The 20,834-nt window shown below is 42.1% G+C and overlaps 1 protein-coding gene across 1 annotated transcript in view; it reads right to left on the reverse strand.

Annotated features, from left to right (window-relative positions):
* Nucleotides 1-15,972, reverse strand: part of LOC104274668 (neuron navigator 2-like) — a gene marked incomplete at its 3' end in the record, with an annotated part of 52,671 nt that extends 36,699 nt beyond the window's left edge. The window contains exon 1 of the mRNA XM_009870367.1: nt 15,922-15,972. Within this exon, the coding sequence (XP_009868669.1) occupies nt 15,922-15,972 (51 nt within the window). The remainder of the gene's footprint in view (nt 1-15,921) is intronic.
* Nucleotides 15,973-20,834: the final 4,862 nt, after the last annotated feature.

Raw genomic sequence — 20,834 nt, forward strand, 5'->3', positions numbered from 1 at the left:
CAAAAGGTCCACTTCTGCCAGAGTAAAATCTATACGGGGCTTTTAAGTGCTTGCTCCATGCAAGGTAAATAAGTCGGTAGCCATGCTGTCTCCACATCAGCTCTCCCCTCCAACAAAGCCCACTCGCCGACCGCCGGGGTGGGTGTTTGTTTTGGGGAGGTGGGGGACAGCAGGGCTTTGATGGAGCTGGAAGAAAGCACAATGTGCCTCAGCTATCCCAGATACAAGGCAGCTGCTTTACCTACAGGGCAGTAAGAGCTGCACCTCTGACGTACCCAGGAACAAGCACCAACCCTGCTCAAGCAAAAAACAGGCACTGGATTGAGTATGAGGAGGGGACACTTGCACATGTTCCCCCCAAACCCATGATGACCACTGAAGAAGAGAGAAAGATCTAACTTCATGCAGCTATAGGCTTAAATATAGCTTTCTGCTATAAGCGTCTAACACTGCAAAACTTTACGTGGTCAATTCCGAAAATTCAATGTAATTTTGGCACACTTGGCCTGTGACAGCAGCTCATGTCTTCCAAACCTTTCTAAGGAAGACAGGCTCATTTTCTCGATTTGAGAAAGGTGTGACAGACTGTTCCAAACAGCTGCTATGATTTCATTGGTATTTTTCACCTGGGGTCACAGATCTGTACAGCTTCAGGATCATCCCCTCTGGGCAGAGAGCCACAGCCGCATGGGGATCAAACAAACTCTCCGTGCTGTGCTAAGCTCCGAGAAAGAAAGGGTAAGGAAAAGGCTCCAAGAGAGAGTAACAATCTGAAGACGGCTGGAAATGAAACCTGACTTGCCATGTAGCATCTTAAGCACAAACTCATTCCCCTATTCCATTTTCTCTTGATTGCTTAGAGGGTTTATTCACCCAAACAACGTGCACAGTTGTGATGTAACTCCAAATGAAAGTAAAATTGGTCTCAAAGGCACATGACACTAAATCATTTCAACTCCTCATGGTGTGTGAAGACAAAAGTTATCTGAGCCAAACAGCGAGGCCAGAAACATTACAAAGGTTTTTTCCTAATTTTTAACGAAAGCAATTTGCTGTGGGGATTACAGAATTACAGAAATTGGCCCTTGCCTCACCCGAGAGACCAAATCCTAGCCTTCTTTTAGCCAAGAAGGACAAGACAGCATTCCCTTTTCGGTTGGCTTAGTGCTTGATTGAAAAAATTTGAGTCTTCAAAAGAAGGGGCTGGGCCGGTTCAGCCCATACCAACACTCTGAAGTCACCAGCAAACTATCCTCCGCTCCTGGGAATCGGACGTCTAATGCCACTCAAAAAACAATGAATCATCTGCACTGCCCTCCTCGCTCTGCAAAAAGTAGCTTAATTCAGAGCCCAAGGTTCTTCACGAGAGGCAACGCTTCTGAAGTTGCCAGAAGCTCGCAAGAGGTAGTGCTCTCTACCACTTGGAAGGATATAAAGCAAGATATAACCAAGATACAGAATAAAAATCAATGCACCTGAGTTATCAAGGCCAACAACCTACCTGTCACTGTATCTGCCATCTAGCTGACTGCAAAATCTGGAGATGGATGAAATAAAAGAAGCAGGAAACAAGACCCAATCCTTGGGAAGCACTTGACCACACACTTGCTTCAAACATATCTCAGTTACTTTGCACTAAACAGGAATGCTGTACTGAAGTTGGTCGTTGGAAACCTACATATTAATTCCATTATTTTTAAAGATTATTGATGGTAAGAGTAGGAACAAGAAGGGGATAGTTATTTTCCTAAACAGTTTCTGTATAACCTACCCATGCCTCTGTTTCTAATGCTCCTCTTGCTCTTGGGCACTGTCAGAAATGGGACAGTTGGCCAGACAAATCTTAGGTGTGACCTACTTCTGAAAGGCCTATTTTTATTTTAAGCTGCATTTTTAAGATAGTGAAAAATACTTTGTGACAGCTGAGCATTAATTTGCGTGGCAAAGACTCAATCCCAAAGACACACACAAAAAGACGAAGACTCTCAGAAGTGTTCGTCATTTCCCAATTAGAGCCAGATTATCACAAGAGCTCAACTTCCATGTAGCCATCAAAACGAACAACCAAATTTTCAGAAAAATTCAGATACTTTTTAAAAACCTAAACAAGTGCTAGATTTCCAGCACTTTTAAAATCTGATCCTCATTTTTTCAATAGGAAAGGAGGTGTGTGTGTGTATATGTGTATACACACACACATTTGCATGAACACACAGGTGGGGGGACACAGTCCACAGAGGTGTCTGGCCCTAAATGTTTTGTTAATGAGATCATAAGACAGAACTCTTGCATTTGGAACTGCTAACAACCTTTAACTATATTGCTACACATTCCAGAAATCAGGCTAGAGCAAAAAGCTTTCTGCATATCCAGGGATCGATCACCTGCTCTTGCAATATTTACACAAAAGAATAAGGTGGTCTTCAGAATTGTTCCTGCTAAGCAGTTACCAAATCATACGAGCTGCTTGTTGTGTTGTTTTGGGGTTTTCTTCTAAACAACAAAAAAAAAATAAAGTGCTGAATTAATTTCCACAAACATAACAAACCTAATCTAATCATCTCGCAGTTGGCCATCTGTTCCACAGATACGGATCTAAGTGAATCTTCTGCTGACTGATAACTTTCTAAATTAAATTGTGTATGCTGACCCTGCGTTCAGCTTAGTTCCTCCTGCTTCCACTTAAAGGGCTTGAAGTGTTTTCTATGCAGTGATCTGTATGCCAATTATACCATCAGAAGACAATTTGTAAGGGTTAGAGCTGCACATTGGGCACCAGATCCAACTCCAACGGGCAGGGAAGGGCAGCACTCCGAGCTACGGTGCAGGCTAACGGAATATAGGGGAAAAAACCTAAAATACAGAGGTTATAGCGAAAACTCCGTAGTTTCCCATCTCCAATATAGTCTGTGTGACAAAAGCACAGACCTTTTCAGTGAAATATACTTGTATATTTATGACGAATTCAAGCAATACACCTCCTAACAGGAAAGAGCTAGCCTCGGTGAGTAATTGAAGTTTATGGTTGTATTAGAGGATGAGTATTTTTATCCCTAAAGGCCATTTACAGACACACTCGCCAAGACCCGCTACCAATTCCCCGTCTTCAGGCTGAAGGATGATCCTCTGCACGATATAAAGAGGAAAATCGTGCTTCTCCATCCCTGCTGACCTTACACATTACTGAGGCTTCCTTCCACCCGAGCCCAGCAGCACGGGCGCTGCTGGGGGCAGGACACCAGGCTCGGGGGCTCAGCAGACCATCGGCGTGATCCGCGATGGCAAACCCTACTCTCCTAATTAGAGAGGTTCACTGAAGGGACACCAGCCTACGCTTTCATTGATCTGGCGACTAAAATCAATGCTGTAGGGTTTCACTGAAATTTCTGACACTGAACCTCTAACACAGTCTTCTACAAAAGGGAAAAAAAGAAATAATCCAGTAATGTAAAAGTTGTTGTAGGCTACTGATTAACAAATTAAAGCCATATTTTATGGTTGATCAAGAAATGAAAGTAGAGGCACAATTCCCACCAGCGTAGGAGGTTCAGGCAGCTCCTGTTGAGAGCTTCCTTGCACAGCTAAAGGCCTTCTGCACCTTCCTGAAAAAAAATCACTCAAGCAACGGAAAGAGTTTTTGCACTGCTCCTGAAGTTTTATTGAGAAATATATATAGCACAGTCCTTTAATAGCTCTGTCATGAGGCACATCAATGGTGGGTTTGATCTATTTTCAGCACAAAGGGCTTTAAACTTAGATATTTAATGGGAATTGCCAAGGCACTGCACGACCTACTAGGCTAAAACTTTTATTATTTTAGTTCCTTATGATCTGTGTTGATACATACTTTTTTAAAATGTGGATGATTTAAATATTTCTATTACTCTTACTACTTTTTAAGAATTATCTGGCAGCAAGGAGCTTGATCAAAAGACCTGCAAGCTCTGGAAAATTCAGGTAGCACAACACACTAACTGCAGACTATCCTCACGGGGGCCTCCGTCACTCCAACTCCTATGTAATTTTATGCACACCTACATATTCCTTTGCTCGGTTTGAGATCCTGCATTTAGTTTCCCATGTTAAGCCCTGCTTCTGCCTGAACACCTACATCCAGGAAAGTATTACTCCAGCAAACTTATGTTCTTAAAATTAGCTAAATATCTAATGAGGAAAAAAAAGATAAATGGAATTTACAAGGAATAAATGCCTGTAATCCATTGTGGTAATGTTACTGGGGTCCACAGATATTAAACATTTGACTTTTTTTTTTAATTTCATAAACTCTCAGTTTTCCTTCACACAAGAAGATTGACACTGATCCACGCTACAGAAGTGGTCAAACGTTCAACACAGGATGTAGGTGAAAGCACATCTAGGTATGAAGCTGGGTATGGTTTAAAGTAACATCAGATAAGGATACTGGCTTAGCTACAGATCAAATCAGAGCAATTTACTGGTAATCATTTGGGAGGACAGAGCCTACTGGCACAGAAACAAGGCTTATGGACATCAGCAAAATCAGTTATTCTTTTTTGCCTGGAGCAAGGGTTGGAAGAATGTAGAACAAAGAGCGTGCTGCTAGCTTCACAAAAAGGAAAAAAAAAAAGGGGCATATGCATATATATACACCCTAAAATCTTATTTCAGAAATTAACCACAAAGATATGGGGACGGGGGAGGAAGGTGTAGGAAGAGCAGCTATTGGGACTGGTTATCTATTTTCCCACTCAAGCACAACTAATATTTATAGCGTTACTTTCTCCAGTTCTTTGTCAACTACAGGTCAATTTGCATAATCTTAAAGCTTTAGAAATAGGCCAAAAAAAGAAAAAAAGAGAAAGAGTTGCAATAGCTGTTGTAGCACAATATTGAGATTTTTAGGTTACAGGCCATTTTTTTAAAAGGCAAGTTAGAGCACTGTCTAAAACATGGAATTTCAGCGAATTAATTAAACTGCAGGCAGACAGTTGAGTTGTGAATGAAATCTACAATTGCTATTAAAATAACCTGAAAGAAAAAGGTTAGGGTTTTGTTTGTTTTGTTTTTTTAAACAGCAGCAGTTCTAAAGAACTCCCCAATACTTTTGCAATGTTGTTTTGAACACCTTGGGCAACATTTTTGTTGCAAGTTCTGTTTGTGCAATCTCTTAATCGCTGGGGTGCTACAGATCACCCATTTTTAGCTCTACAAATAAGCTCCCAGGTATCTTTAGCAGGTTTTCTCCTGAGCCATCCCTGTTGAATTCTTGAGGAGCAAGACTGCTGGGCACTAGACTTTCATCACCGATTGCAATTATCGCTGTAACAGGTGCGACAGCCTCGGCAAAATGACAAATACATTTCCAAGAATATAAGCTGGTGACACCCTGTGAAAATCAGAAGGATGGATTCGGGCAACTGACAATCAAGGCATGGTTCTGGCCCAGCCCCGCTGCATGGCCATCATCCTAAGGACTTCATGGAGGTGAGGGACACTTTCAGGCACGCACTAAAGGACAGCATGCTTGTCCCTATCAGAGCAATTCTGACACAAAGATCAATAAAGAAAAATAATCCTACTGAACTATATAGGACCTGACAAAGGCAGCAGCTGCTCTGCTCCACAGGGCAAATTTATATTTAGAGTAGGAGTTGGGAAAAATGGATCCTTACAGAAATTAGTTTCAGTTCATCCACTCCCGCCCCAATGCTATCTAGGAGACCTAAAGATTATGGAAGAAACTGTAAGTGATCAGAACACAGTCTCATTTTTTTATAAGTGAGAAGCATCTGAATGCAACAGTATTCTCACCTTTTTCTTTTGTATAATGTCCTGAAAAAATCCCTACGAAACTTTTTTTTTTAAAAAAAAAGGAAAATTACATTATAAGGAATCTTGAGGCTTCAGGCCACAAGGTGATCATCAAGTGACCTTGGCCATGAAAAATATAAATATAAGATTTCATTAAGAAAGTAGGTCAAACCACATCAACATCTTATCAGCTTTAGCTATAATTCTATTTAAGCTAGAGAGTAGAAAATCAATATAAGTTTCATGTTAAGTGCTCTAAAAATTTCATGAAACCACCCAACCTTTCAGTGTAGTGATGTAACATCAGGAGCATCTGAAACGCAACCTCATCCTCGCAACATGTTCTAGTACTCTGGTGAAGTGGGTTGACCAGGAAAATTATCCTCTGCCATTCCAACTTAAAAGGTACCTAAACACCTCGTTTGCAGTGATGACAATCATGTCAGACGTTATCCCCAAAGGGCTATTTTTATGCACTTAAAGTATGTTCATGTTTAAATCCCCGGACACGATCAGAAGACTCACGGCAAGGTAGTTCTGAAGAGCATGCAGAAACAGCAGAAACTAACATTTCCCAACACACAGTGAAGAAGTTGGTACAGCAGTGCCTACAAAACAGAGAGATCTCTTTACTAGGGTTTAGAAGTTCCCAGAGGTTTAGAAGGATGGATGGATGCATGTGTTGGCATATGCCATTAAGTCCTCAAACCTCATCTTATTAGCGTGGATGGCAAAAATTCACTACTGCTACAACAGTCACCCTAAGAAACACTTATTGAATGGGAACTGTCTCAGGCAGTAACTGGTAAGAACTGGGATTACTTTAAAATCAAGCTATCTTAGATTTTGAGATGGTAGCCAGAAAATAAAAAAAACAACAATGGGAGAGTATGAGGTATGATACACGGTATGGAATAGTGCTGATGCTTGGTACCCTAAATCAGACTTGTCTCCCTCACCTCTTTAGCCAGCAAAGCCAACACATGGTCCGAAGGAGAAGCTGTTGGCACTTGCCTGCTGTACAAGGGGCAAAGACTGTGAAGTTTTATATGCTGACATTTGTCCAGTGTTTTTCAAACCAATAATGCAGAAAATCCTCTCTTAGCAATCCAACTCTGAAACACTGAACTATAACTGCATTTAGCACATCTGTTTCTGTATTTCCACATTATCGATTTTTTCCTTTTTTTAGTATAACTAGTAGTAAATAGCACTTTAATGTATTCTGACAATCTAAATGAGCAAATAACAACCTAAATGAGTCTTTGTAGTGGTTTTAGCGCTCATATCTACTTTATATGACCCTTTACACTTTATCAGCTACGATGTGACAATGCACGGATAAGGCAGAGCTTTGCAAATGCTTCAGGGACACCTGCCTCATGCTGCTGACATTTTATTTTCCCAACTCTCTGCAGATGGTTGTCTCAAAAAGCAAATAACTCAAAGATCAGATTAGCAGACCGATATTTCCAAGGGCACAGCTAAGACTGGCAGACCTCATAAAAGTACCTACTAGCCCTGAGACCCACCCCCACAGAAAGATTTAACACAATTAGCATCACTTGTGTCTAACCAGTAAAGCAGATGTCTAACAAAGTAATAAACCTATAATAACTTTCACATGGGGTTAAGAGTTTCCCTCTCCTTTCCAATACTTAGAAAATGATCCATGGGCCCCCAAACATATTGCATACTGCTTTTTGCTATCTCGGGACTCCCTTGTTCTCTCATCAGTCAATTCATCAGCAATCACCCGTCAGCAAAAAAAAAAACAAAACACACACAACAAAAAAGCTTGTTGAGCAAATGTCAGAGAACATTAAATTAACCAGTCAAAGATCAGCAATAGACAGCTGACACCAAATTGAACCCAACACATGGCCCCATTCACATTATTGTTAAACACACATAGTCAATTCTCCAATTGCTCTACCTTCAAAAATTACATTAATGGGTCTTTATTCTATAAAACAAAAAAAAATAATTGCTTGAGAATGGATAGTAAGACTACTATTAAGTAGCATCATAAAAAAGACGCTATTGCTTCCATGCAGTTTGGATTCAAGGTACTATTTTACCTCTGAGTACGAACTAAATGTATTAGCATTTTCAGCACAAATGACCCTCCATATATTTCTATGTACTCCTCTCTGTATGCAAAATATATACACTTGGAGGAAGTAAGTTAATATAAGCATCTACTCAATACTGCTTCATGCAGTCAAGGTGGTTCCCTCAGTATAGAAAATAAGTCACATTTGCAGTGGTACAGCATTACCCCTTTGTTAATTCCAGCCTTCTAAAGTCTTCAAAATAGATCATTCATATGCATGTATAAGAAACAACAGCTCAAGGTACCATCTTAAGCAGATCTTCCAAGACCGAAGGGGTCACAGTTCCTCAAAGAGCTGCACAGCTCAAAGTCACTAAACACCCAAGAGCCACGACACGCAGGTTGTGTGTCTCCTGAGGGAGGATGGCATCTCAGGTGCAAAATAACAACCACCCTCCCAAGGTCCCACCACCCTCATGTGCTGGGGCTTGGCACAATGATTAACATCCTTGCTTCTCCCTGAACTAAGATTTCGGATTGTCCCATCAATGCCCGTGTTATCGGAGAGGCACATGCACTCCTCGCCCTTGCTGTGGGCCTCCGCGGAAACCGGAGTCAGCCAAGCAACCCATGACTCCAAAGCAGAAAAATCGAGTACTATGCAACATAGAGGTATTAAAGAAAGCAAGAACCCGACGATGGCTTTCTTGCCTGGCAGCAAAGGCCATTCAGTTGGGAAGCTGTTAATCAGTTACGGACAGGTTATCCAGGGACACAGAGATGCAGTTGTGTGGTGATGTGGGGGCAGGGTATCTAATTACATGCACTCCTCTCTCAGCAAAGGAAAAAGCCAACCAGGCAATACTTCCAATATTTTCAACACAAGTTGTTGAAATTACCATTAAAACATATCTGCATGAGGCTAAGATGCCCAGGATAGCAGGTGTATTTCCTCTTCTTATTCCTTGAAAACGGAAGTTTTCAGCCATAAGTACTTCTTATGCATAGGTACTTCTTATGCATATTTATACCACACACCTCCAGGACAGGAGCTGCCACTTTATATTTTGGTAGCACCTCATACAATGTGATCATGATCACAACTAAACAAATCTAGGCAATCTCAAGATTTCAATTATTAGAAAATTGCCCTTATGGCATATCTCTGAATGCAAAGCACAGAACAGAAAATCGATTTGCTTTACAATGCCCAACTATTTGACAGATGGTTATCTGTCACATTACAATCTAGGCATGGTGGTGAGACACTAGAAGACTGATACAAACTTATTTGAAATTGGACACTCGAGAATGCTCTTGAAGTTCTCTGTTACTTCATTTAGAAAGATGCTGATAAAAAATGTATATGGTTACTTAGTTCAGAAGCCTCTTTTTAAAGTACAACACCCTTCTGCACCAAAATCATCTTCCTTCCCTCACTTTCGCAGTAATTACCCTGAACATCTATCAGAAGTTATGTTCCTTAGACAATAAGGAGAGGTATAAGAAAATCTAGTAATTGACCAGATAAGCTGCAAGGAATTCACATTTGTCAAATAAAAATGTGTACATTTCAAAATTAAAAAGCAGATCCATTCTGACACTAAGCAAGCTTATCGAAAGGCAATGGTGAGTATTTGAAGTAAGACTTTTCAATCAGGCAGCACAGAAAACATCTGAGCAGTTACAGTCTCACCATAACGACTCTAATCAAGCACTGCTAATAAAAAAATGCAAGCATTGGTTGGCTGACAGACTGAATGCTTACTCACATGCAAAAATTTTTAGGAAAAGAAAAAAAAACATTTAAAAAATTATCTACAAAAGGCCTTGTACAAAGCCCTGGTAAGACTTCACCTGACGAAATCTCATACAATTCTTGCCATCAGTATTCAAGCAGGAGGAGTTCAGACTCAAAATGGTACAGAAAAGAACTACAGAAATTAAGAAACTGTCTGGCGAAAGAAAACTCCAGGAATTTGTTTTACTTAAAACTCCATAGAGCGAGATGTTCTGTGCCTAGGAACACGGGGGGAGAGGAGCAGAACAGCTCACAGACCTGCTGGCAAACCCCGCGTATCAAACGCACATCAACAGGCTGTGCGTGTGTCGAAGCTGATGAGGCTGGATGAAAATTTTGGGGCAGCCTTCCACGTAGGGAACTGCAAGCCAGTGAGCTGTAACATTTTATGTCCAGGAACATGGTGATATCATTACGCTCATCAGCACACTGTAAAACAGTGAAGTCTGACATCGATTAAAAAAAAAATAAAAATCCCTTTATCTCATATGCTGTTAAATATCCACCATCTGCATCTATCCCTCTGTGCTCTACAGTAAGAAAGACTTCATACAAAACCACATGTCATGCGGAGTACAAGAAATAAGGTTTTTAAGAACAGTGTATATGATTTTTTATCTTGCCTCAGTGCCCCGTGGACAACAAAGGTAGATAAGCTAAAACCAAGCTGCACTTCCAAGAGGCATCGTGTACCAGGACAGGAATGCTTTTTAAGGATAACCTACCTCACAGCCCTTTCCAGTCGGTTTACTGCCATAATTACAGAATTAAATGAGGCTCAAATCTCTACGCCTGAATTCCATATAAAGGCAAACAAACAGATTGATCTGGAATATTTCACAAAGCCTAAAACCAAGCAAGTACAGCACCTATGTATATTTTTAGACTCGTCCTTCTGAAATTCTGTATATAAGAAGTATTTTTAAATAGTATCTCCACTGAAACATGACATATAGAGCTTATAGCAAAAGTTACAATATGGTGTTTATTTACACGGAAACATAAACAACTGAATATGCACACTAAAGCTTTTACATGTTATTAAAATAGTTTCCTAGTTTCTTAGAATTGTGTAAAGACATTAGCTCCTTAAAGAACATTGCTTAATACTGTTTTAGATATTTAACATTTTACATATTAACTATTTTAGGTATCTAACATTTATATAAAATTTAAATATCTATATATTGTACAGAACAAACACACAGTTGTGGGCTGACCCTGGCCAGGAGCTGAGTACATGAAGAGTTAAGTCCATCCCAGCTGGTCCCAGTACACTCACACATGCCAGTTACTGCAAATAGGGCTCCCAGACTTAAAGAGGAACCCAGTCTGGAAAGTACCTGGGTACCCAGCAATTTAACTACAGATACGATACAACTGCTGACACAAATTGATTAAAGTCTCTCCTAGAAGGTATGGTGAAGTCTACCTCTTGGAAAGATAGCCTGTTCCAGTAACTGCCTACACTGAACAGAAACACTCTGTCGTATTTTGATGTCTTTACAGAGAATACTCATATTCCCACATTATATTTGTTTTTCTCCCTACAAGTGTCAAGGAAACAAGTTTTTCTTTGAATCTAACAGGCCTGTCTCTGTTGAACTGGTCTTTCATAAATGATAATGCAACTGTAAATATTCTGTATGAGGTTTCTCCTGCCTCCTAGTAGTCTCACTGCATTCAGACTTCCTTATCTCTGTTGAAAATACCTTTCCTGGTAGCTCGTATGAAAAAAATTTGCCTTTTTCACAGCCTTATGATGCTGCAGTTGATGGTTCTGTTGTCCTCTCTTGAAAGACGTGTGGCCTCCTTTTAACACACTGTGTGCTCACAAGAGTCTGTGTCCAAAGAGCATCTCCTCAACTGTCATTAAACAGAAGGGTGGGAAATATATGATCATATGCAACAGCATCTTTCAGAAACATCCTAACCTATGACACCCAGAATTGTACTTTGCTATTTATCCTAATCTTTGTAGGGTGCCAGCGACTAAGCCTTCGATCTAAACATCTGTCAACTACCCGAAGTTGCAAACTTTGCAGCTTGGAACGTGATCCGATTCCAACATCAAGTCAATTATCAACTGCAAGATAATGCTGTGCCGATTCAAATAAACTGCTTATAAGTCACTAATACAGATGGCAAAAGCTTAGGGAACTGCGGTGATTCTTTCCCGTGCTTAATGAAAAGTATAGCTAAGTCAGCAGGCAAAAATAGGTCTATCAGACCTCAACTTTTCAAACGTCTTATCAGTCCAGTCAATTCTTCTACTCCAGTTTTTAAGTTAAGCACTTGAAAATCTCTTCCAGAATGAAGTGTGACTTCCAAATAAGTATGTTTTCTTTGCTGTATGCTACACATTAGTCCAGAAGGCACACTGAGATAAGAGCATTAAAAGGAGATATTTAATAGAAGGGGAAGCCACGTGTAGACCAGGACAGAAATTTCATCCATAGCGATAAATCTTTTAACACTCTCCTCACAGGGAAAATTTGGAATCAACACATAATTTTACAAGAATAACTTCTTTTATTAAGAGGAATATTTTTTTTAAAAATCCAGTAGTTTGCTCAACTTACGGCTCCCTAACTTCTGCAAAACTCAGCTCGTGGTCTAGTCGGCACCGTTCACCTCCTGGCACACATTCGGGGTGGTGCTGAGCTCCATTGTATGACCAGGAGACACCATTCCTCACCCAGCCCGTGTGGGGCAGCATTTCACACCAGCCCCAGGGGTCTGGGATGCAGACACGGCTCAGCTCCTTCCACAGCTCCTGACCCTCAGCAGTGATCTCTGCAGGAGCGTCTCCCAGTCCCTGCAGCTCGAGGTCTTTTCTAGTACAAGGACGAGGACAGAAAAACCATCCTTCTCCCTCAGCCCTCATGCTTGAGCACAAGCAAGCGCAATAGTCCTCGGGGCGTTATCTCTGCAATAAGGAATAGATTCTGGCTGGCTGAACACGATGGTACATCTACACCAAGGGTCTCTCTGCTGCTACAAAAATGAGAATCTGGTCCTACTCGTAAGTCAGAGGTGTCTTTATATAAAGTGGTTATGCAAAGACACGCACACTACTTTTCTCTCGTGTTACTCAGTACCTTAAAATTTTAAACAGAAAAGAATTACAGGGAGAGAAAAATCAAAACAGAATTCTATCTGCTTAAAAGGAAGGACCATTCAAGTTTTATTAACTGAAAATAGAAAGAATAGAGGAGAACAGGGAAAATTGAGTCTTCTGTTGCCTCCAGCTCTGGATATCCTGTAACCCTAATCCAAACTGAGAAAAGACAAAAGTTACTCCCTTCCTAAAAAAAGTCACAAATAAACTACATTAAATAAAGTCCTAACAAGCTCAGATGTTTGTGCAACTGACAACTGTTTTGTAAACACAGGGTTTTTTATGGTACATTTTGCAACAAAACGCTAGCTTCTGCTGACAGTAATGTGCCTCTTCAAGTTTGTTTTAGTCTATCTAAAGAAACAGAACTTTTACTATGGGCTTATCCTGGGGTCATTTATTACTCCATGTCAGATCCAGAATGTTTCCTATTGACAAGATAGAATGTTTCCTATTGACAAGAGCACAGGCTCCAACCTCAACTCCAAACCAACCCTGGAATGGTTATCAACTGCCAGTTACATCCAGATGGGTTAGTTACCATGTTTCTGCTGAGGTAACAGCAAGTAAAATCGTGTAAAAGGCTGGAATATTCTGAGATTTCACAGTTACATACACGTGGTACAAGGGTGGGGGCCGCTCAAAACAAGGACAATTTAAACCTTGCACGAAGAAGAAAGATCATGTGCTTTTTACAATCTTCAATCATCACAAAAACAACGTAATACCCCTTGCAAACGCTGTTAAACAGTGAGTGGGAAAGATCCTTGTTTTGATTACATTAAAAAAGCTGTTTGCATAAGGTGTGTAGCTGACTGAGAACAGTTAAACAAAACAAAACCAAAAAAAAAGAGGAAGGTTTTACACTGAATGTTGAAATTTGGTTCTGCTAGCCTCAAATGTAAAACAGAAAGAAAAGCAGAATTAAACATTTGCTTTTAAAGGGCAGGAATAAGGAACTCTGGTGTCAAACCAGGTAGTTAACGCGAGTCAGCCTTGCACAAGTCACTCACCATGGAAAGGAGCAAGCTACCCAAATTCAAGTTTTCTCTCCTGAGAGCTGCCAACACCTTAGAAAGCCGGCACAGCCTATTCAGCAAAAATGGTGGGATGGTTACGTCTGGCCACTCCTCTGCATGTCCAGGAATAACATCAATATGCTCCAGAAAGACTGGCAAGAAGGCTGTCATGGTTGCCCAGGAAATATATCCAGCAATAAAAGCAGCCTTGTATTACACAGGTGATTCAAGATGACAGATTGGTACAAACATTTTGTCAGGAAACAAATGATTAGCATAAAAACTAAGATTTTTTCCAAGTTTTACAGAACCAAGTCTGGAACGTTTCAGGAACTAGAGGCACCTTAAACATCAGAATCCCCCTAATTAGGTCTCATAAAGGGAAAGCAAACACACAAAATCGGTGCTAAACTGATTGTATAGTGGTATATGACACAAATTAGGCTATCACCCCCCCCAAATTAGAGTTAGATGCCCAGCACCATGCAGGAGGCAGCCCTGCAAGAGCAACCTCTACGATTCCCTAATTACAGGGGCAACCAACGTTTACAGGGAAAGGGAGTCGGGTGGAAGGCATGGGGTGAAGGTTTTCCTGCTTCTCCTGCCAGAGAAAGTGGCAAAGCCAGCACTTCTCTGTCAGCCTGAGCATCACTTGGCCAGGCTTGGTTGTGGCTCCTCCATTTCTCAGCTCACATCTGCTTTTCTCTGCTTGATTTAATAGGCTTAGTTCTTACAGGTGCTTACTCGGTTTGTCAAGTCCATTTGCAGCTGCTTTAAAAGCCAATGCATATGCAAAGCCTTTCTAATACACCTGTGTACAGAGCTGCTCTGCCTCCTAAAGAGATCTTTGCACATGCAAAGGGACAGGGGACTCACTTCAGCCTCCCTTCCCAAAACGCTCGGTTTCGGCTGGAACCAGCCTTGGGCAGCCCCCACACGCCTCGCAATGGGCGCTGCCAGCTCACAAACTCATTATTCCAGTGGCTACTCATGCATGAAATAGCCGAAACTAGCTGATCCCATGTGCATTTCTATCTAGAACAGAATACTTCTGAAATAACGTGTTTATCATCTCATTCATCTCCAGGAAAGTATGTAAAACCAGAGATCGTTAAATTAGTAGGTGCACTATAAATTTCTGTAGTCACGGAGCCTGGTATGAAGAAGTGCTGGGTACCTTTGACTCCCACATGGATTGCAACAGCTTTCACATATAAAGGCTAAAGGATTAGATCGTAAGAAACCCTCAGTTTTGATTCTAAACTTCAGAGAAATGTTTAACATAAAAACTGCATAGAAGTCTACTTTTCACTGTTTAAATAATCTGCCAGAGAGACAGAGAAAATAAATTTAAAGCCATCTCAGACAGTCAATGCCTTAATATTCTTTACATCAAGTAGCTTTTTTTCTTAAAAAACAAGAAAAAAAAAGAAGCAGTCATAGGAAGTTTAAGTTCTGACCAGAGTTTAAATCTTGGCACAGACAGTAATTCAAACCGACAGGCAGATATGTGGGTTTCCTGATCTCATTTATGCTGTAGGAATGAAGCAGCCACACACTTTCTAGTTACAGGGAACAGTGGGGTGGTTTTTTACCCTCTTGGGAAGGGAAAGAAAAAAAAAGAAAAAAAAGGGGGGAGGGGAAGGGGGAGAGAATTCTGAAAAAGAACAACTGTTGAGCAAACAAAACACCCAAATGCTCACAGCTGACAGAATTATTCTTGCACGACTAAGAGAGCAAACTGTTTTCAAGAGGCAAAAGTGGCAAGGACAATAACCAAAGGAAGGTGAGGGGACAGCTATATACACAACCTCTGTTTCTAGACTTATTTTCAAATGAGCTCAATGACAGAGATCAAACAACACACAAAGCAACCTAAAACAGTCCAAAATATGAACTAATGAGTAACAGATCTAGCTGCAACTCTATCGCAAAACAGCATTTGACTTGGGAGAGAACATCCCTTCAGCACTAGCCCTTCCAGCCCACCCATTTCACTGTTCATCAGGCGTTTATTCACCTCCCCCAGCCAAAAGCTCCGCTCTGCTCCTGAAAGTAAAGCGCCCTGCAAACGCCTTGATCCCCAGCCAGCAGCACCAGGCTTTCCGAGGTTTCGCTCCGAAATCCTTACCAGCTTCATGGTGCTGTTGTTCTGCTCCCATCGCCACAGCATCACGCTCATGGTCCCGCCGAGCACCTGCCGGAGGAGCCGCGGCCAGGCGGTGCTACGACCCCTCGGCTACCGCGTCCTCACAGCCCGGCTGCCACCCCCCCGGGCCATCCTTGGGTTGCCCTCCTTGGGGGAGCCAGGTCGCCCATGGGGGGAGAAGTGCCGGGAAGGGTCCGGCGGGATTCCGACAGCTCGAGTGGGGAGGCAGCGCCGCGGTCCCTCCTCCCACGGCCGCCAGCAGCCTCGGCTCTTGGAGGAGGATCGCCCTTAACCCCTTCAGCCAGGGGGATCCCTCCACTCTGGCTGGACCGAGCGGGAAAACAGGCAGGATTGGTGGGGTTTTTTAAGCAAAGAGGACGAATACGGACGTGTCCAGGTGATGAAGGTGAAAGGAAGGACTTGGCAACAAAATACTTGGAAATAAAAACAGAGTTCCAAGTGAGCTGTGGGTTAAGGAAGATGCTGAAAGGTACCAGCAAATTTTAGAGCAAAACAGCAAACGACAGGGGGTTTCTCCCGAGTTTCACAACCTGACACTGTTAAGAGCTCAGCTTCTAAAGCTGGCTTGTTTTATCAGCATCAGGGCAATCTAGGCTGCTGCCACCCGGACTTGCATTTACACTTCCGTCTGCTGGATGGGAAAGGACTAGACTTGCCCTTAGTAAAAGCAAAAGGGAAAAAGAGAAGAATGTACTACCTTAAAAATGATTCGACCTGTGGAACATCACCTGTCAACTTGAGGAACATAAACTTTGCATTTCAAGAGATCAGTAAGAGTATTTAGAATATCTGTATTTAATGCCAATAAATACCAGCTTGCCACACTGTCTTTAAGATACAGCTATTAAAGATCTATGTAAATGCCAGACTATTCTGCAGCTTCTCTCTTGCATGCTTCTGAAATCTCTCGTCTGTTCCCTGAAGCATCTTGCCCTGCGCAGCAGTCTAGACGAGACACTCAACTGTGGGAAGAGTCACATCTGATCTTGCCCAAGGTCCTGCGAAATCACCAGTGGGAACGGAGCCTCACGCCAAGCACTTGGCTTGCAGCTCCTCACCCCTCTCGTCTGGAGCAGGTCCTGTGCCTGACGAAGAAGGGGTCGTGGGGGGACAGGAGAGCACAGCAGCTCGCAGCACTGGCATATCCCCATCCAGCACTCTCCAGATCTGGCTTTGGGGGGTGGTTTCTCTGGTGGCTTTGGTCTTGCCAGGCCACAAATGAATAACAGGGGACTATGGGGAGAAAAAAAAAAAGTGTTTGAAGCAATCCCCCAGGCCACCCCTTTCCCACCCTCTCTCCAAATATAAATTGTGAGTCACACGAAGATAACTTTGCTGGCTGCCAGGAGGGGAGGCAAGAAATGACCACAGGCACGACCCACATCTAACAGACCAAGAGCCTGTGAGCAGTTCCTGTCAGCCTGCTGACATTCTCTAAGTGTTAACGAGTTTAATATTCCTGTAAAAAGATAACTCCTCATACTAAAGCAACCAGCACTCTCCTTACCACTGAAGCACTGGAAGTTTCAGTCTTTAAGCGGCTGCTTCTTAGCTAAAGCGCTTGTGTCTCTTTTTCAGGACATGGTTTATGCCTGTAAAGCTTGAATCCATGATCCTGTACTCATAATGATCCTTCTTAAAGCCTTCAGCAGGTCAAAAGGAGTAAACACAACAAATTTGTTCTCACAGTGCAGCTAAGACATTAAAAAAGAAAAGGACGAAAATGTACCCAAACTGATCACTTTCTTAGGTAAAAATCCTCCTACTGTATGATTTTACTTCCTAGGCTGTTCTATGTACCCATTATTGTGTTACTGAAGAAACACATAAAACAGTAACCAGGCATTTGAAATTCTGCATATACAAATTTCCATTAAGAAAAAATGCACGCATCGCCTTACTGAAGTCCTTCCCTAACAGTTATGCTTCCGTGACTTGGATTTCACTCAAAGTCTGTAATGGTTATCCTGTTCTAATCATTTTTTTGAGTGATAAGAAAGAATAATTATCAAAACAAACTATAATCATTTTCATTTCCTGTAAAAGGAATTTCCTTACCAATATTGGTGGCCTGAATAGCTACACATAAAGAGCTGCATGTTGAAAGCACTTAAAAGACTTTATGCGTACAGGTTACATTTGAGCCATAGAAGTAAAATTTGAATCCCTTCCTGAGAATAAAGAACTCCTGTTCTTTCACTTCAGGCCAATGAGGACCAAAGCCTTAGCACAGCCAAATCTTCCCAGCCAGCCCTCCCCATAAGCAACCACCCTGCTGAAAGGTCATTCCTACAACATTCAAAAGAGGAGAAGGTCACAGCCTGTTGGAGGGCTGGAACACAAGAGGTATGGTCTTTGGGAGGGTCGCAGGCAGCCACAATAACCTGCTGACAGACCCATGAATGAATGAATGAATGAATGCACTCGGAGCGAGAAGCCTGGGTGTGACGCCAAAAGGATTTTGTAAGAGCATCTTACCAGCACCTTGGCGGCGCCGCCAGGGCCCACAGCGCTTGCTCCTCACTGAGCTTCAACGCGTCCCTTCCCCGCTGCTGACACCGTGCAAACATCACAAGGCCTTCCCATCGCTGCGCTGGCATCTGGCTAAACATCATGACTGAAAGATTGTGCTCCCCGTCCAAAACACACACCAGCTTCAGTCAAAAACACCAGGGAGCTGAAACACAAGGAGCTTTACATGTGCAGGATTACAGCCCACACAAAGGGCCACAAGAACCCGCAGCACAAGTCGGGGTAGTCTGAGACATGGCCTAAGCCTCTTAAAAGGTTGTTGATGATCTGCTCTGCCAGATCGAGCAGCCAAAGGCTTTCGTTCAACCCCCTGAAACCAGGGATTGCGAGAAGCAAAGAACAGGTCTCAGAAAATGGCAGGTTCTTGTCTACCACTGTGGGGGAAAACTCCATCCATGGGACCTTTTGATGCTGCTTTAGTGCCCAGAGAACAGGGCAGCGTGAAACCTATCCCTGAACGAGGGAGCCTGGCTACAAACACGCGAATTAAAAGACCGGGCACGGACGGAAGGCCAGCGGCTTTAATTACTCCTCAGTCAACCCGTCTTGTTTCTTTGAATGCAGTTTGCTGACTGTTTTACGTTAACTGAAGTGTGGCTCAGATTTGAGGTATTTTCTCTTTTTATCCCTTATGGGCCAACTGAACATGCTAAATACAGAGACACTCGCATCTAAATCAGTCTGAAATACTAATGAAGCAAAGCTCCTGAGGTTCAAGTGTAAGCTCTGCACCTCCCAATCACTTTTAACTTAAATGATATTCTTAATTAAAATCTGCATTACTTTTAGACACTTGCATGTAATGGACTTCCCCAAGCCAGCCTTGATTTGGGATGGAGATCCCCCGAGTTTTGATAGCGTTGCCAGGTGTAACCAGAATTTATTTCTTCCACTAAAAAGAACGACTTGGGAGCTGCCTTTCATCCTGCTATCTCTCTTTTAGGCTCCCCTGACAGAGTGAAAGAGATAAGATTGGGATTGAAGTTGGTAAAATCCATGCATGACCTCTTGGCCCCTGGCAGCATCACGGTGGGAGTTCTTCCCTGATTGCTACGCCCCGGCTTTGCTGACAGATCTGGGAGATGCCTTTCACATACAATGCCCAATTTCAAAAGAGAACAAGGATGGGATATTTGCTTGCATTTGAATTCTTTAACTGTAAAGCATTATAGCTCTCTAGAAAGCTTTATTGCTATCTCTGACAACATGTGCGTGATAGCGCAGAGATGGTATTAAGTTGAACCTACAGAAAAGGACGTTATTTACAGCTCTAATGGGCATCTAAACATCCCTGTTACAGTGCCAAACAATACGCCTGTTATTCACTAGTGAGTCTTCAATGACAGAGAAACACGTGTGTCCCCAGCATACCCCACACTCTAATGAGACAGCGTTCCAGTTCCCAACACTTCCCAAATAAAACTGTTGGGAAAACAGGAGGAAACAGGTGTGGGAGACATTATGAATGAACTTGGTGCATACAGTCATTGTCCATGCAACACTTACTATAAAGAAAGCTTGGGGAAATCCGTTCGCTAACAATCCATTGTTCGCCTACAAAAAATATGTGCTAATGGCTTGCTCTGCAATCATTAAACAAAGTCACACTCTTGTACTTACACATTACTTTTGCTTTTTAATCCCATAACACTTGGTTATGGTTTTTATTTGGATAAGGGAGCACATTGTTAGAAAACGTTATTGCCGCTCTTCAATGCATTTTGGTCAAAAATACTACAATTTTCTATTCACTGAAAGCTGGATTTTTATTTAATTTTACTAAATGCCAACAACCACTTAGGGTTTCTTTTAATGCCTTAGAAAACTGAAACGTGTACAAAAATTAAATTCCTGGTAAAAAACTCTCTAAGTTGTCAGTAACAATACTTTGCTACGCATGATGTGAGAGAGGAGACTAGCTCGAAGAATCGCAACGGGTGCTAAACAACACTTCATTCAAGAAAAGCTCTCAGAATGGTGAACAGCAGCCTCCACATTAAACTTTCTCCAAACAAGCAGATAAAATAACTTCAATTGAGTAGTGTAAGGGGACCTAATGAAGGAGTACCCCAAATGATTAACCTTCACTTTCAGCAGTTGTTGGGATGTTCTGGAGGACAGAGACAGCTCATGCTGGGTGCCAGTGTTTAAAGAGCAAGAATGAGGTGACCTTGATAGTCACAGGTCTGTCAGCCTCCCCCCAGTCCCCGAGAGAAGTACAAAATGAAGGAGAAAAACTCAATTAAATCAACAGCTGAAGCAGACAGTATTATTACTGGCAAATGAGCATCCCTCTCTGGAACACGTGTCTTGTTAAACCAGTATTTTCTGACGAGCTCACA

The sequence above is a fragment of the Apaloderma vittatum genome, unplaced genomic scaffold, assembly GCF_000703405.1.
Source record: "Apaloderma vittatum isolate BGI_N311 unplaced genomic scaffold, ASM70340v1 scaffold9725, whole genome shotgun sequence".
NCBI classification, from domain to species: Eukaryota; Metazoa; Chordata; class Aves; order Trogoniformes; family Trogonidae; genus Apaloderma; species Apaloderma vittatum.